An 18,622-nucleotide genomic window follows, 5' to 3' on the forward strand; every position below is an offset into this window, starting at 1 on the left:
ATACATGCAAAGCTTCCAGTACCTCTTAGGATAAACTAGAGCAAGACAATTGTTCAGAATGGTAAACAGTACATGCAGGTACATAAGACATGATACCCAAGTTACAGAACAGCACAAAATGAGCTAATTTTCCTGCATGAGTACTGTGTCCTGGAAACATGACAATTAGTAGGGAAGGGTGTCTTTGCTACTTCTGTGTGCCTATTGTGTCCTGGCGCAATTAAGTATTTACATAAAGAATTCTAGCTTGTCGGTGGTTCTCCAAACTACCTGTCTAATTTTTGGAGACGACAAACATTGGGATTGTGGTGTCACACATTAACAGTTCTTCTGTGCTTATGCTATGGTACCTCAGGCTGGATGTGTGTATTTTCTTAACCTGAGCAGAAGGTCAAATGTGTCTCCTTGACAACAGAATGGAACCAGTTACATAAGCAAAGAAAAGCCCCTCCAAAGCAGAAGAAATGCTGTCTGTAATTCCATTTTATTTTACTTCCTGATATTCTTATGTAGATCGGTACACATTGTGTGCTTTTGCATTGTGGGTTTCATTTATTTATTCAACAGCTAAGATGACCGATCAAGAATGGAAAGGAAAGGTAAAGATAGCAGCACCTTAAAGACCAACTAGATTTACAGTTTAAGCTTTCAAAGCTCCCTTCATCAGATATCTGATGAAGAAAGGATGCTTCTGGACAAACCTGGCTTTACTAGGACAGACCTATATGTATACCCATCAAAAGGTCAAGATAGCTTACCCACCTCCCACCCTCCAGCAGAGGTTAATGTGCTGGGCCTTTGGATATAAGTGAACACGGGATAGGAGAATATAAATAACTTCCCTTCTTTACACACTTTGTCCTCTCTGTCATGAGGGAACAGGCATACTCTTGAAATTGCTTGCGTCCAATTCCACTTAAACTCAGGCCAACTGCAGCCTCAGGAATCCAGCTGAATAAGGAACAGGCAATGATAGAGAAGTGATGCAGCTTTGGCTGTTCATGACTTTGCTTGAAAACTGCTGAGAGTAAAATTCCGGGAGAGGCTCCTTTGGGAAAAACCAGGCAAGAGTGAGGCAAGATCTACACATAAGATAACACAGGATCAGACAAAAAGACCATCAATTCCATAACAATAATCAAACACTCCTAGCATTTGAGGCACAAAGATCAGAATCTCTTGTGTTTTTACCATTGAGAAACCTCTAAAACATTCTTCAGGCTTCGAGAAACCCCAAAAGTGGTGTGTTCCTGCAGAATATGGTAGGGAAGCACAGCCCATCCCCTCCAGGCCCATCATCAGCCATTCTGGAAAAGGGGGAAATGAGTCTATATGACCAAATAAATGTTTAACAATTTTAAAAAATATATTAAAAATTAATTAACTCACACCCACTCAGGAAACCCAGGGCCATCAAGAAAACCCAGGGCCATTTCGCACGGCTTCAAAATAGCACAATGGTTGCTAATTGAAAACGCTACTAATTTGCCTTAACGCACGACGTCGCAGACAATCTGCAACACTCCTGAAACCAATCAGCAAAAAGCGCTTCGTTGTAGCGCTTTCAGGGGAATCCAGAAAAGTGGATTCACCCTCCGGATAGCGATACACTCCTGCAACCAATCTGCAACACTAGCGCTAAAGACCTGTGCGTTACCATTGTTGCGGGTTCTTCAAAGTCCCTCCTCCGGAGCCTGTCCTCCAAACTTCCGGCGAAGCGATCGCCATTTTTTTTTCTCCGAGCGAGCGGGGATAAACGCACCAGCGAGCCTCTTTCTGTTTAGAGGCTTCCCTGGCTTCAGTCCTTCACCTTTAGTCACTAAGCACAAACCACATAAAAGCCCGTTTGCTGAAATAAAGTCCCTTTATTTTTTACACATTAATTCAGCCGAAAATCGGGACCGTGAGAGGGGGGGGGGATTTTTTTTTATCACTCGAGGCAGCGTGCCAACGATCATACAATCAAACGACAGCTCACATTAGGCAGCTGGATGGGTCTCTCCGTTGCAACGAATCTACCTAGATTCGTTGCTATGGGTCTGTTTTTTTTTTTTTTAAAACCTTTCTTAAAGGGAAAGGGGCTGTTTGGGAGCATGCTAACGGCTGCCCATTGGCTGCTTGACGGCCAGGGGCGGGACGAGCTTGGCAATAGCGCTTCCTTTCTAGCGATTTCTGCCGAGACCGGAAGCCTGTGGGAAACGCTAAAAAACGCAACTGATTCCACTACAAAGGCAGGTATGCATAACGACGAATTCCACTATTTTAAATGGCGATTTTTCATTCCGCAAACAATTTGCAACAAAGATCCCCGTGCGAAAAGGCCCCCAGGGTTTCATGAAACCCTGGTTGAAAAACCGAAGCTAAGCCATCTAAGCTAGTGGCTATTATTATTTCTTGGGGCTGTGAGCTCCATCATTACCACTTGTGCGGAAAAAGTACTTTTATCTATACCATATCCTAAGAACTCTAATCTGCTTTATTAGCAGGTTTGCTCTTTCACTTTTGCTTCATCCTATGGTTGGAAGAGGCTTCTATACCACACAATTTGACTGCACCAGAGCAGGTTCTAATAGCTGCAAGAATGGCAACTTATCAGAAACAGGAGGCTGTCTTAAATGAGCATATTCACGTGTCTGCAGGATACTTCCGATATAAATGGCTTGAAAGACCCTGCATGTGGAGGGAGGTGGGAGTCCATGCTTCCCTCCTGTACCCCTTGCCTGCAGAAATGGTCCAGGAAGGCTGTTTTCTCTTCCTCTGGCTACATATGCCCACTCTCAGAACATGTGGAGCCAACACAAACAGCCCCCCCCCCCCCCGCACTGTTTCTGCTGGCAAAAGCAGCCCAGGACAGTTGCATAAATCTCCTCCTTCCTCCTTGCAGCATTTGAAGCCAAATGGAACAACAAATATGTTTTTAAAGGTTAGCCTCCTCTCTGTTTGAATACTAGTGGGGCAGGCAGCCATGTTGTGACCCATGTGAAGGATGACATGTATTTTGTCCCATTTTGGGGAGGGCTGGCTGCTTCCATCGTTCCCATGGCTTCACCCCTGAGTCATTATCTATCTATGGAAGCCAAATTATCTGAAAGGCTGCAAAAGTGAAATTAGGTATTCAAACCTACTAAAGGATACAGTTCTTGAGTTGTTATGATTGCAGCAGGGGAAAGCAAGGTGCCAGTCAAGTAAGGTCAATGCTTTAACTGTGCCAAAACTCTTGACTACTTTCAGTCTTCGAGTCAGGCTATGCCACTTGAAAACGGAACCACTACGATGAGGAGAGCAAAAGTCCCTGGTTGTCCACAGACTGAACTACTCAAAAGGGAACTATCAGGACCAGTGTCAAACCCCAATGACACCATGTGTATGCCTTGGTATATTTTTGACTTGAAAAAAAATCATTTACTTGAACTTCTGCTAACACTGCCCCAAGATACAGCAATGAAGAGTGCGTGAACAGCCTTTCGATATAAATGTGTCATACGTGCCATTTATAGACAGACATTAGTGTGGTTATATGTTCTGGAATTTTGGGAAAGGCTTGATTTAAAGCCATGTCGCATAACCCTGTGTACTTATTTTACTCAGTGTCTGCCCACTCTATGCACCACCCTCAAATCTCCAGGAATGAATGTTACCTGCCACAAGCCACTGCTAGTGAGAATAAGGTAAAGTAAAGGTATCCCCTGTGCAAGCACCGATTCATGTCTGACCCTTGGGGTGACGCCCTCCAGCGTTTTCATGGCAGACTCAATAGGGGTGGTTTGCCAGTGCCTTCCCCAGTCATTATCGTTTACCCCCCAGCAAGCTGGGTACTCATTTTACCGACCTCGGAAGGATGGAAGGCTGAGTCAACCTTGAGCCGGCTGCTGGGATCAAACTCCCAGCCTCATGGGCAAAGCTTCAGACTGCATGTCTGCTGCCTTACCACTCTGCGCCACAAGAGGCTCTCGCTAATGAGAATAGTGGGATACAAAATAAAAATAAATAAAAATAAAATAATTTTTCCAAGCCAGAGTTGGCAACCCTATTAAATTCTAACCTCCTCTTCTGTGGTCTTTTCTTATTAACAAAATTATTTTGTTAATGGAGCTGAATGGTGCACTTGTATCTCTTAGCTGCGGTCTGATGCCGAATTTCCCGATGTTTTCCCCATTTCCTGCAATGACAGTCTGGCCACTTAACAACTCCATGCCAATTTCTGGATAAGGCCTACACTGTATCTTCCATCAATTATGCAGTTGTTACTGCCATGATTATGATTTAATATCCCCATTATACCCCAAGCAAAAACCTGACAATGACGTTTGCTGTCTCGGCACTGCCACAGGCTGGGACTCGAACTCTGCAGGGAGCACAAACGCTTAGCTGAGAGCTACATTTGTATATCAAGGAAGCTGTCTATTTGCTAAGTAAACCATGCTGAGGTTATATCTGGCCATCCACTTATCCGCTCACCTCAAAAGACACCTAGCCATAAATTCAACATATCCGTGTGGATGAAGCAGCCGCAACTAAGAAATAACACACGATTCTTTTAAAACACATATACACAAATAGATTGAGAATGGATTATCACTTGAGTGTGATATTAAGAGGGATTCTGTCCTATTTTGCCAAAAGCACAGAATTTCACTTGGTCATCATGCTTATAAGCATAATGAAACTCAGGGTGTGTCAGATTTGCATTTGGAATGCCACTCTAGAAAAAAGTCTGATAAATAGGCCACGATAGAGCATCTGCTTTGCATACTGAAGCTTTGATCCTAGTACATCCACTTAAAATGACTGGTCAGTAGGCAATGTAGAGCAGTGGTCCCCAACCTTTTTATCACCGGGGACCACTCAACGCCGGGGACCACTCACCGGGGACCACTCAGCGCCTTTTACTGAGGCCCAGTGGGTGGGGGGGTAGTTTACTCCTCTACTCTCAACCACTGCCCTAGCGCTCTCTGATTGCTATGGTAATGTTTAAACATCCTTTCAAAATAAGATACAGACACGCCACAACAATGAAGTGTGTTGTAAAGCAGTGGTCCCCAACCTTTTTATCACCGGGGACCACTGAAAGCCGGGGATCACTCACCGGGGACCACTCAACACCTTTTACTGAGGCCCGGTGGGGGGGATAGTTTACTCCTCTACTCTCAACCACTGCCCTAACGCTCTATGATTGCTATGGTAATGTTTAAACATCCCTTCAAAATAAGATACAGACATGCCACCACAATGAAGTGTGTTGTAAAGGGCTGGGGGGGATGAAGTAAAGGGCCGGGGGGGGGGAGAAGGCGTCCTTTGGGGCCCACCTCCAATTAGTCGAAGGACCACATGTGGTCTGCGGCCCACAGGTTGGGGATCGCTAATGTAGAGGACCTTTACCTGAGAACTTGGAGGCTGCTGCCAGACAGAGTAGATAATACTCACCTTGATAGACCAATAGTCTTACGTGGTATTGGAAAGCTTGGAACACATTATCTTCAAAACAACTGGGATGAGACCAGAAATCTCTGCACTCTTCAGAGCTAACTCCCTGTTTGACTAAGTAAGAAAATTCTCTCACTAGAAGATCTTTCCTTGATCCAAATGGGATTTTTTTGCCAACCTCCTTGCCAACTTTTCCCGAGTTCCCTTGTCTGTGTTAAACTACTCTCAGTCAGTAGTCAACTCTTCTCAGCTAGGGAATCAGACTCAACTCAATCAAGGCATAAATCTGACTGACTCAACATGCAACTGTCTTCAGATTTTCTCTGCTAGGCTGATGCTAACCAATCAGATTGCTCGGAGTATCCTGTCACTCTAGTCCCTCTGTTTTTGTCAGTAATTCCGACTTCACAGTCCTTGAGCTGTTTGTACAGCAATTCTAAGCTTCTTTAAATGCAGTCTGTCACACAGCCGTTAATTGCCACAATATCCCACCCTGCCCCTGCCAATCTGTTATACATGAAGTGAAACATCCCAGCTGATAGCCTGAGAAAGCAGATCTTCATCCAGTTTTGCCATAGGCTTTGAATATGGTTCCAACTGGTTACATATTTTTCTAGCCCACACAATACTTTCTTTGTAGTGCTTTATTTCAGTGGTCCCCGACCTTTTTAAGGCTGGGGGCCAGCAGGGCAATTGCCCGCCCGCGCATGCCGCACATGCGCGGCCAAAATTGTGCATGCGCGGCACTTTCGCACATGTGCGCATGCGCGAAAGTGCCGCACCTGCGTGATTTCAGCCATGCATGCGCAATGCGCGGGCATGGCCCTGATTCCCTCTCCCCCCCTCCTGCAGTAACAAGCTTCCCGGGAAGTTTTTTACTGCAGGGCGGGCGGGGAGAGGGAGCTGCGGCCCGGCGCCAAGGCCTTTGCGGCCCGACACCGGGCCGCAGCCCGCGGGTTGGGGACCACTGCTTTATTTGACATGATCCAAATCCTGTTTCCTTTTGAGGAAATTCTCTCAATTTTTATATTATGTCTTGCACAATGGTTGGTCATCTTATTTATGCCTGAACCTGACCTTCCTGGTGTCAGACACTTAAGAGTTATTTCAAAACCCACAACTAGATTCAAAATCCCCACTATCTGGTAAAACTCTTTTTTTACAGAACTGCAGGCTGGCTTGTGAAAATAGTACATCCTCTGACCATGTGAAAGGTATCTTCTCAAAGCTGCTAGCTTTAGTGTGAACCATCTGTTAGTATCCTGTTTTCCCTAGCAGTGCAGTTGTCTCCAAATATCATAAATATACTAGGGGCAAAGCCCGTTGTATCCAAGAATACAATGGTCGCTAGAGCTTGGCAGTCGGAAGAGGAAGGGGAGGAGTTGTCCAGTCTGTAAGGGCATGGAGTTGAATGTGTGTGTTGTGTGGGAGGTTGTGGTGGCATAGTGGCAAATGAGGGCATGGGTGTGGAGATATGGGTGTCAAGAACCTGTGGTTTGGAATGTTCGTTGAGTGTGGGAAAAGACTGACCTTTGGGAATTGTGGCATAGGGGTTACAGATGAGCTTTCCAGAGCCATGTCTTCAGATATGTGAAGGGAAAATCAGACTGGAGACTCTTCTTAGGGGAAGATTACATGGCAACCAATTCCCCCCCCCCAGTTCTGCATCATTTCCCTTCTTGTGGGAACACAGACACCAAAATGTCCCCCTGACCGAATACACATGGGGTAGTCACAGTACACAGGTGTCCACCCTGTTCCTTCTTCTCCATTTTTTTCACTGTTGATAAAATGTTATGTGCCCACATGCTTCTTTCATGGTTGCTCCTTAGAAGAACAGATTTTTGTACCCTGTTGTTTACTACCCAAAGTCTCAAAGCAGTTTACAAACACCTTTTCCATTTGTCTCCCCACAATAGTCAACCTGTGAGGTATGTGGGGCTGTGAGAGGTCTGAGAGAACTGGGAATGGGCCGCAGTGACCCAGCAGGCCTAAGGTGTCTCAAAACATTTCCCAATCATCTTCCGTTCCTCTCCCTCTCACTATTTACAGTTTTAAGATCTTCCTGCACTTTCCAGACTCATAGGACTGATGCTGGTCTGCCTGTCTGCGCCAAACAGTTGCTGGTAAGGGCTGGCCATAGGCCATAGCCCAGGAGGGACACACCTGCACCACTCCCTCCCAACTGCAGGCAAAAATGGCTCCTTTTAAGGCTGGACTCTGAGGCATTGTACGATTTTCAAGTTTCACCTCCAAACCAGGTATATTTCCAACCCAGGGGTAACCAACCTCCAGGTGGAGCCTGGAGAGCTCCTGGAATTACAGCTCACCTGCAGAGTATAAAGATCAGCTCCCCAGGCAGAAAGGGCTACTTTGGAGACGGTTGTGGTAGAGAAGAAACATTTAAGGCTTCCCACACAGGTTGTTGTTGAATTGAAAGACTTGAGGCCTACTGCACAGGGTTGTTGTGAAGATGAAACAGGAGACAAAAAAAAAACAGTTTCATCTGCAGAATAACACTGTGCAGTGGCCTCAAATCCGCAGAGAGTTGCAAAGAAGAAAGACACATGGCTTGGCTGTGTCTAACCCCCGGCCAGAGCAGTATTTTAAGTGAGAAGGGGCTTTTCTGTGGCCTCCCTGTCAGGCAGCTGTTTGGCAGAAGGGGAAAGTCCCCCCCCCCAAAAGGAAGGCCCTCAGGCTCCCCTGTGTTGGTCTCTGAAGGAAAATGCCTCCCTCCCCTCAGTCAGGGCCTGTCAGAGGCTCCTTCGCAGCAGGCCTGAAGGGGGGAAAGGGGGAGCACTCTGCAGCCTCCTGGCAGCTCTGTCAGGGTTCTGAGGCAATTTACAGTTGGACATGGCAGTTAGGACAGCCTTGGGGGGGGAAGGGCTGCCACAGCCTGTCCAAGCCTCTGTTCTCATCCCCCTCGTCAGCCCTTCTGACCTCCTCTCCCTTTGGTGGTCAGGAGCAGACTGGCAGCCATTTCTCCAGATTGCCCCTGGCTGGATGGAATTCTGGTCTGTCCTGGTAATGGGCCAATTGGAAGGCGCTTCGCGCCGATTGGCCCCTCCACTTGTCAGTCCAGGGCCATGGGACCAATTGTTGCCCCTCCCCATCACGAACTGAGCCCACCCCAACACCCCTTACTGTTTTATTAAGAGCGAAAAGATGTGCTGTATCTCCATGCTTCTTTTGTTCAGCCATTTGGAAAGCTTGAAATTGAAAGAAGCTGACAGAATGCACTCTTGCTGAGGCTCAATAAAGCCACTCTACCATACAGAGTCAGTGACATCTTGAATCTAGCAGAAGCTGATATCTATTTATACAATAGAGAATGGTATAAAACACCGACACAAATTTCCTCAGAGAAAGTGGTTTCCATGTAGAGATGCCAGCCTACAAGTAGAACCTGAGGATCCCCTAGAAATGCAGCTCTCCATACTTCAGAGGTCAGTTCCCCTGGGGAAAATTGATGTTTTGAATGGTGGATGCTATGGCATTGGACCCACTGAAATCCCAGTTCTCCCCAAGCTCTATCCCCAGATCTTCAGGAGTTTCCCAACTCTCCCTCCTAATCTCCTCCCAGCAGCCAGGGGAGACCTGGAAACCTTTCATGGGATAGCAGTGAGGACCGGATGAAAACATTGTTGCTTGTATCACAAATAAAGAGGTTTGCAAGCCAAGATGGGGATTAGGATTCCACTGGGATCAGTAAATGGGAAGAAGGGGTAGCATTAGCATGGTACCACCAACATTCATTTCAAAGCAATGCCACTTCAACCTAGCTGAATAATGATAGTTCTGAAAAGGGTAGACTAGCCCTTAGAATCAGTTCACATGAAGACACCGTCATCAAGCTGTCTACTGCCACCTCAAGATCACTTTCCCTCTTAGTCTCACCCTGTGTAGACCTCATCAGTATATATTTAAAATTAGGTTTTTTTTGTTCCAGTGTGCATCACCATACACTTACTGACAATAAACTTCATCTATGTTGCCACCCACTCACTCTGTTTAAAGAGAACTTCCTGGAGAGCTTCACAATACACCTTTGTTTTCACTATCCTGAGTAATTTCTTCTGTGAACTTAGCCACTTTATCGCTCCCAGTCCCAATCATTTATTAATAGCATCACTCCCCATCTCAATCCTTATGGGACCCCACAGCTCACTACTGTCCATTGTGAGAACTGTCCATTTATTCCTACTCTCTGTCATTTAACCAGTTTTTAATCTATAAGAGCAGGGGTAGTCAACCTGTGGTCCTCCAGATGTCCATGGATTACCAGGGGCTCGTAGGAATTGTAGTCCATGGAGATCTGGAGGACCACAGGTTGACTACCCCTGTATAAAAGGACACATCCTCTTATCCTCTGACTGTGAAGTTTACTCAGGAGTCTTTGGTAAGGTACCTTGTCTTTAGTAGAAGAAGAGTTGGTTCTTGTATGCTACTTTTCTCTACCCAAAGGAGTCTCAAATTGGCTTACACCCAGCTGGCTGCATTTGGAGGAGCAGGGAATCAAACCCAGCTCTCCAGATTAGAAATCAGTGCTCCTAACCACTACACCATGCTGTTTGGTGCAAAATCAAACATTCCCCATACTCTTACTCAGGCTGAATATTAAAAAGCAAGAAAAGTGTGGCGGGGGTGAGGAGGTAGGATCAACTATTTAATGTCTACCAGATTACTCACCCAGGTATCTATGAAACCGCTCAAAGAACTCCATTACAGAGGGTAGCCATTTTGGTCTGCACCAGCAGATAGATTTGCGTCCAGGAGTACCTGACCAACAAGATTTTCAGGGTTTGAGCTTTTGAGAAAAAGTTCCCTTTGTCAGGTATGTGGTGTTGCCAACATCCAGGTGGGGGCTGGATTTCTCCCAGAATCCCCTTAAGACAGAAATCATTTATTTTCTTTTTGATGAAAAAGGCTGTTTTAGAAGGTGGACTGCACAGCATTAAACTCTACTGAGGTCTCTTCCCATCTTCAACCCCTCCCTCAAATCTCCACCCTCAAATCTCCAGGTATTTCTTAACCTGGAGTTGGCAACTCAAGGTTTCTGACCAAGGGAGCTTTGAGTCTCAAAATCTTGTTGCTCTCTTAAAGTGCTACTGGACTTGAATCTAGCTATTTTTATCATTACGGCCTTCCTTTAGTGTCACAAAAATGGACTTCTATAGATGGCTGAAAAGCAAACATATTTACATTTTTAATGTAATAGGAACTGGTTAAGAGCCAAGTGATGAATCAACTAAAACCTTTAATGCAGGGATGACTCCGGCTTTCCTTGCTCTTGGGATGCTATGTTGGGGGCTCAGTACTTCTTTTCCCCTGCTGAAATTAAGCTAAACTGTCCCAGAGTCCAGCAGTTAAACAACGATAAGCTTTTGAAAATCACACCCAGGGAACACCAGTCCCACTGGGGTGGCAAAGAGAACCCCCTCGCCCGCTGCGCTGTCATCGACGAGGGCCTCCTTGGGTCGTGCCCAAAGCCCAGTGACTGTGCGCGCCACGCTTTGCGTCTTCCTCCCCGCAGGTTGCTGAGGGGAAACGTGAGCGCAGGTCCTGCGTCTCTCTCTAGGACCCCGCTGGAAGCTGCAGCCGGGCAGTGGCCGGAATGCAGACCACTGCGCAATGCACACGCTTTAGCATTCAGCATCTTGGAAACCGGGGAGATCCTCAGCCGCCAGGGACGCCGGAGGGGGGCGTGGAGGAGAGGGGGCTGCTGCAGGCAGAAGCCGCCGCCAGCGACTCAAAGCAACTGCAGCTGCTAATGCAGAAACACGCGTCCTTGTTCGCACGCCCCTAGTCCCCCCCCCCCCGATGCTTCACCTCCCCCCAGGAAAAGAGATGCCCGCGACGGGTTTGCAAGAGAGCTGAGCGGCTCTGGGCAGCAGCCAACAGACCTGAGCAGCATCGACTCGCCGGACGGATGCTGCTGCTGCTGCTGCTGCCAGCTGGCTTCGCCTCGAGCCCTTCATCCCCCGATCGAGCAATATCGAAGCCGTCGCCTCTTCTCCCTCCCTCCCTCTCTCCCCTCACCCCATTTACCTCGCCGCGCTTGCACGCCCTGCTTTGAAAGTCAGGCATCGGGGAGCCCGGGGGAGAGAGAGGAGAGGAGGGGGGGGGAGGCAGGAGGGCGGGAGCGGGGAGGACCCAAAGAGACCGAACTGCGAGGAAACTTGCGGCGCGCGGGGGGCGATGCCTCCTGACCCAGAGCGGCTGCAGCAGGCGAGAGAGGGCTTCGCCGTCGCCAGAGGGAGCAGAGCCCTGCCGGGGGGAGCACGCCCCAGCAGGTCCCACTGAAGGCGCAGGAAGACGGGAAGGGGCGAGAGGGGAAGCATCATGCAGCCGTCGCCGCGCCGGGCACCGGAGGCGCTTGTGGCCTGGGGTGAGTCCTTGATGCGTGGAGGTGGCTTTCCCGAGGGAAGACGCGGACTGGCATTCGGTGCGTGCGGTTCAGGGTGCGAAGTGAGACCTGGGAGCCGCTGGACAAAGAAAGACCGGGAAGCGGGCGGAACGCAAGCCTCCCTCCAGCATGTGGCTCCGAGGGGCAATCCGACTGAGACGCCCGCCGACTAGATGGCGGGAGGGGGGCGCTTTTTTGGGGGGGGGGGGGTCTGATCAGGGGCAGCTAGATGGCCTCCGAGTGCCGATCGCCTTCAGGGCACGTCTCGGAAGGCAGGTTGGTTTCTTGGGGGGGGGGGGGGAGAGAAGAGGAAGAGAAACCTTTTCCCATCAGCAGGGCTGGAGCATCGGGAAGGGGGGCGCGGCGGCGCCGGCACGGCACACGGATCTTTGCAGCCTCTTTCATGTTATCTGTGGGAGGGTACACATATGGAAGGAGGGTCCTATTCGCCGGGCCATTTTGTTTCCCGCAGCAGTGCTTAAAAGGGACCTCAGAGGAAAAGATTGTTTATTTTTCTTGTAGGGCTTTACCAACTTGCTCGATCGTCATCATTATTAGAAGACATGTTTATTTCTGTGTGTCTCCCCACCACCACCCTTTGGTTTCTTCTAGGGTCACGACCCCTTAATCGAGTTCAAATAGTTTAAGATATATTGTGGGTTTAAAATATATGCTGTAATAATATAGACTTTATCTAGGCTGCCATGCAAGCGATAACCTAAGGTTTAAGTTATCTATCTATCTATCTATCTATCTATCTATCTATCTATCTATCTATCTATCTATCTATCTATCTATCTATCTATCTATCTATCTATCTATCTATCTATCTATCCCATTAAGTTTGGCTTTACTGTGGGAACAGAAGTCATCCTGTGTGCACCAAATGAGAAGATTGGGTTTGCATACCTATCTAGATTGAAACTCTCTTGGAAGAAAAGGGAACTTAGCCAACAGGAAGTGCCAGCCCAAGTGGAATAGACATTGTCATGGGAGTGTAGATCCAACATGAGCCTTATATTAGGAAAAGGGTATTTTGCTATGTGGGTAGAAGCGACGTGGTGCCACACCAATCTGGAATGCCATGCAACATGTTGTCAAATCACTTTCATGTTGTAAACACTATATGTTACTATATGATAAGTATAATTTAAAAAAAAGGAAAATATGGAGTGTCCAAGAGACCACTGGAACATTGACCTGATTATAGTATGCTTTCTGCGTGCCATAGCTGAACTGAGATTCCTGCATACTGCTCTTAAGGAAAGGCATCCAGAATCTCTTTTGAAATAACCCTTAATCTCTTCCTTTCCCCCCCCCCCAAGGGGGTCTTTTAGACTGAATGTGTTTATCATAAAGTTTCTATCTCCTTCAAAAATATGTGACTAAATTTGCTCCTCTTTAACTAATCTTTAAATTTGAAAGCGGGGGATGAGGGTATTAATTAAAGCCAATTAAGTGCACAAGTAATTTTACTTAGAATAGATAGAATGTCCCCTATTCTAATGTTGTATTCAGGGTATATTTGGACAAGGAGCCCCATTTCTAAAAACAGAATGATGAAAGCAATCTTTTTATTTAGCCAAGCAATCATCCTTAGCATGTGCAATGATATTAATAAGTAAAAATGGAACTTTTAATTGCAAGGTCTCCCCCACACACACACACACACACAACCCTCAAAATCATTTAGTAGCAGTGGGTCTGAAAGGGTGAAAGGGATCTGGCCATTCTAGTGGTGATGAGATTGGGATAGGGAAAGAGAGTTCCTCTGCTTGTAAACTGAATTTTATCTTTGTGATGCAAAAAAAGACTGTGGTCCAGTGGCTGTTGTATTGGAATCTGGCTCTAGGAAACTCAAGTTTACATGTTCAAAAGAGGGATAATTTGGGCCTTCTTGGGCTGTATACTGCTGTTCCTAGCCCTAATCACTTGGAGGCCCACTGATTATCCTTTGGCCAAGGGCAAGCATTGTGGTTATTCAGATGCCTATCATAATGACAGATGCAAGTGTATATACTGCAAGGACCCCTGGTGCCAGGAACTATGAAACTTTCCATGAGATTCCTTTCAGTGGAGGCTGGGTCATCCAACTGTCATGGGCTACTTGGCTCCCATCGCAAAAATGAGCTCCGTCTCTTTTACAAAAAGAGTTAATTCACTTATATCAAATGGGAAAATGTAAACCTCAGGGGCACAGTTGCAGTGGGGCAACCTTCTGCCCTTGATGAGTCAAGTTTCCTGAGGAGAACAGGCTTCCCCCCCAACACACACACACCTTTCCTGAGCATGTTGTTAAATGCCAGCTGTCACCCAGAGCTTAGGCCATTTACAGCATCCTAAGCAGAGCTGCATCTTTCCAAGCCCATTGACTTCAATTGATTTAGTCAGGTGTGACTCTTCATAGGATTTCACTCTTAGGATTCTGCCTGCATACATCCTCTAGCATATGTTTCTTGATGTGGTGCTAGAAGAGCATGAGGCTATGGTGTAATGAAACTCTGGATTTCACATGAACGGATTTGCTGCATGGCTCAGCTCTTCCGTTAGGAACACATTGCAGGTTTTAAATTAAACATTTTGAATTTTCAACCTTCCTCTTTCCCACCGCATTTGGGACATCATTTATCGCCCTAACTTCAGTTTCCCATCAAAGAGTTGTTGTGAAAATGAATAAGATCATGGAAAGAAAAACATTTTCCATAAGTGATATAGTGATAAAGTGATATAGAAATTATTAATAAATCATGGTTCTTGAAATTGGGCTTTGAGTGGGTATTTATTTTACTGTGTACAGAAGTCAGTTTTACACTCAGGTTTCTGTCGAAATGCTCCTTTATGGGGAAGAAACCTAATTGCCAGAAGCATCTGATGTTGCATATATTCATTCGCAGACCTCCCGCAAGTAACAGCAGGTGATGGATGAGCTAAATCCTGAGACAATTACAGTATTTCCATAGGAGGCTGAGAGTTCTAGAAGGATGGGAGACTATAAGGAAATCTATTACCAACTGTTGGAAAATCCCATTCCAAGCGCAATCTTATGTAGCTACCCCAGCCTAAAACCATTGATTTCAATTGCAATAACTCTGTCTAGGAATGCACAGCATTAACTTCTTACTTGAGTAGACGAACAATAATCGTAAAACAAACAAACGGAAGGACATAATTGGAGACCTCCAGATATTCTGGTTTTTGTTTTTAATATTTCTTTGTCCATCCCCAGAGACAGCATTCCATTTTTTTCAGTTATACATCAACACATTCACACTACTTCCATCTCTGTTCTCATCAAACTCAATTTATGTATTCATATGGTCCAGTAATTTTCTTATGATGTTGAATAATGCTGTCTCCTCCCTTGTTTGTATCATAGCAAGTTTTGTTTTAAATTACAGTAGTTGGAATGTTCATAAATATTCTGTACCACCTGGGCAGCTATCCATACAGCTCATTTCAGGATCCTGAAGAAGAAGCTCTTGCAAATGGTTTTGTAGAGAGGTTTAAAAATGTTAAGTTTCCTGTGCCAAGTTTCTGCATCTTTTTCCTCCACAGATTGAAATACATATATTATTTGAAAATCTGTGCATTCTTTGCTTTAATATGATACTTCATTTATTATAGCAAATTGCTGGCAAGTACTCAAACATTTTATCTTAAGCTAGCTTTAACTTCACAAATATATCACGTGGGTTCCTGCAAAGAGGGACCTGAGGTCCTCCAATTTTACAGCTCATGTCCTGGTGACAAAGAACAGTTCCCCTGGAGAAAACGGCAGCTTTGGAGGGTGGACTCCAAAACATTATACTCCACTGAAGTCCTTCTCTACCCCAAATCCCACCCAATCCCAGCTCCAGCCTAAACTCTCCAGGTATTTCCTAACCAAAAGCTGGCAGCTCTCTTACAGGGAAAGAAATGCAGGACATAGAGAAGGGGGTATTTTTTTCCTGTACTTTATATCTTGGGCCTCACACCCATGATGATGACCTTGAAGCTTATCATGCGTGTGTTGAGTCGGTTCCTACTTGACTTCAAGCCTGAACCCCTACAGGGGTTTGTGCTATGCTCCGTCCTTTCATTGCTTTTTGGGGGATTGCCAAGGAGTGGGTTAAACAGGCTCTTAAACCCTTTGGCCTCAGAGTGATCCTGAGGACTGTGCTACACTGAAAGTAGACAAGCAGCAGATGACTGATTTCACACTTCAGCTGTCTAGACTTCTAGTTCTGACTGCTTGCATGCTGAGCTCTTCTTCCAGGCAGAGGTGTTCCCCAGCAGCACGAGCACAAGAATGTTCATAACTTGCTGCCTCCACCATGTTTTGTGGGGTAATGAAATGACCCAGTGCAATTAAAAAAAAACAAACACTTTAAGAGTTCTCTACTTTCTTATGCTCCAGAACCATAATAAGAATTAAAATATAACAGTTGGGGTTTTGCCTTTGATACTTGGGTCAGCCAGGAAGTTCACAATATATTACAGTATAATCCACAACATTTCAAAATGTGTCTCAGGGGTAGCCTTTCAAAACTCAGCTTCACTCCTCATGGCTACTGAGGAGTACAACCTGCAGTTTCTACATTGGTTGAGCCCAACAAATAGACAGCTGTCTCTGGGAACTTTTTTCATAGTATTCCACAATGCAGGTCTTATCAAGCTGGGGGAAGAAGACCATAGCAATATTAATAAAGTGAACCTTCTACCAACTACTGGGCCCCTCCCGGAATCAGCCTATCCACTGAGAACCCTGGGTCCCCGTCCCCTCCCCCCTCCTGAGGAACTGTAAGAAGGCTATTAGGTAGGGGAGGATTTGTTATCGCCTGGTATGTTTTAATGGGTGGTTTTAACTTTTTAATTGCATTTTATTAGGGGCACAAATGTTAATACCACCATGAGCCACTTGTGTAAGAGTGACAGGATACAAATACAAAATAAATAAATAAATATTGGATTTTATCCTTCGGTTATATAAAGAATTTCTCCCATGCTGAGGCTCAAAAGGATTTCTTCCATACTGGGGCCTCAATCTCTACCAGAGATGTTTAAGTTTTGCAAATTAAAAAGACAAAAATTAATTTCATATTTGTCATAATTCCAGGAGCCCAGATGTATTGCCCTACTCCTGCCAGTGAAAGGGGGAAAAGCATTATGCATGGTTCACCCAATGCAGCCTAATGTGCCAGCATGGTGTAGTGATTAAGAGTTGCGGACGATAATCTGGAGAACCAGGTTTGATTCCCAGTTCCTCCACATACAGCTAACTGGGTGACCTTGGGCTAGTCACAGTTCTCAGAACTCTCTCAGCCCCACCTACCTCACAGAGTGTTGGTTGTATGGAGAGGAAGGGAAAGATATTTGTAAGCTTCTTGGGACTCCTTCAGGTGGTGAAAAGCAGGGTATAAAAAAACAGCTCTTCTTCTTCAGGCCCAGCCATGTTTCCTCCAAATAATTCCCTTTGTCCAAGGACAAAATAATGCAGCCCTCACCATTGCACATCACCAGGCCACCACAAGTGCTCCTCTATATAACCTTGCAGTGCCAGTGTTTCATCATGACACCATTGAGTAAAGAAAAATAATGAGGGCGGTCTGTCCAGTTTCATTCCAGCAAAGGCAGGAATCATTTCCTTGGGAGAAGTGGTGCTGTAACTTCCCATAATGAGATCCTCCATCTGCCAAGCACAAGACTGATGTTGGTCCTTGGCACTCCCTGGGGTTCTCATTCACATAATGGCCCCTAAATAAAATTATGGTGATGAGAAGTGGCAGATGCAGTCTGGTGCTAGCTAAATTCTTAGACTAATTAATAACCAGTGAAGGTTGTAGTTGCTCAGGCAATGAACTAATTTTCCTGCTGCTTCTGGAGATATGGACTTTCCTTCACAGTAGTGGTCATGAGTGAAGGTGAGCTCTTCTGCTACCGCAGATGGCCCCCAAGATATCTCTAGAAATGAGTGAAATCCTATACACAATTATTCTAGCCAAAGCCCATTGAAACCAATACACTTAGAACAGAGTAGCTTTGCACAGAATTACAATGGACTGGATTCAGACAGTTTTATCATTCCATCTTGCCTAATTTCTCTCCTTACTACAGTCTCATCTCTTATGGGTTTTGGCCATGCAGGCTCCATGATCCTCTACATGGCTTTTTGAGTAAGCAAAGGGGTCCTCTTCTTTATTTCACCATCAGGAGAAAAATAGGTTGGATCCAGTCCATGTTCCTTTGATGCTGAGGTCAATGGGTGAGTGCAAGTTAGCTAATGAAAAATGTCATTGAATGGGGTGCAGCATAAAGTATGTTGCAGGCTGTTTAAGCCTGGTGCTCACACCAGTGGGGGCACTGGAGCACATGCTCTTCCGCTCACCTACACTTGACTGTCCCTTTCACAAGGCTTGCTTCCAGCTCCTTGAATGAGCAGTACATGGGAAGAGAGGAAGGACTTGTCTCTTCCTTCTTTGGCTGCCTCTGTGAGATGGTGTTATGAGTTCCATATGGCATTTAGTACTTTGTATTTACTTCAGCTGCTGCTTCTGTTTTTTGGTGAGTAATTTCTTATTAGTGGGTCTGTTCAGCCCCAGCAACTTGGGATGGCTACAGTTTCTATGCAGTCAATCTTCCATCCTCCTCTTCTTTGCTAAAGTAGGAAAATACTCCGTTAATTATAGGCACTGAAGGTTTAAATGACTATACTCATACCCTGAGGGGGAGCTGCAGGTGACAGAGTACAGATCAGAGCATGGAATCTGCTTTGCTGCTTGAAGAAGGAACAGCTTCATGGGATGCTATGGTAAA

The 18,622-nt window shown here is 45.8% G+C and overlaps 1 protein-coding gene across 2 annotated transcripts in view; it reads left to right on the forward strand.

Moving 5' to 3' along the window:
• Window positions 1-11,016: 11,016 nt before the first annotated feature.
• Window positions 11,017-18,622, forward strand: part of PODXL2 (podocalyxin like 2) — a 76,502-nt gene continuing 68,896 nt past the window's right edge. For both annotated transcript variants that reach the window (XR_013229005.1, XM_077325396.1), the window contains exon 1: window positions 11,017-11,812. Coding sequence is in view for 1 of the 2 variants with exons in the window: in XM_077325396.1 (XP_077181511.1) it covers window positions 11,767-11,812 (46 nt within the window). In the remaining variant the exon portion in view is untranslated. The remainder of the gene's footprint in view (window positions 11,813-18,622) is intronic.

Source organism: Paroedura picta, chromosome 3 (assembly GCF_049243985.1).
Source record: "Paroedura picta isolate Pp20150507F chromosome 3, Ppicta_v3.0, whole genome shotgun sequence".
NCBI classification, from domain to species: Eukaryota; Metazoa; Chordata; class Lepidosauria; order Squamata; family Gekkonidae; genus Paroedura; species Paroedura picta.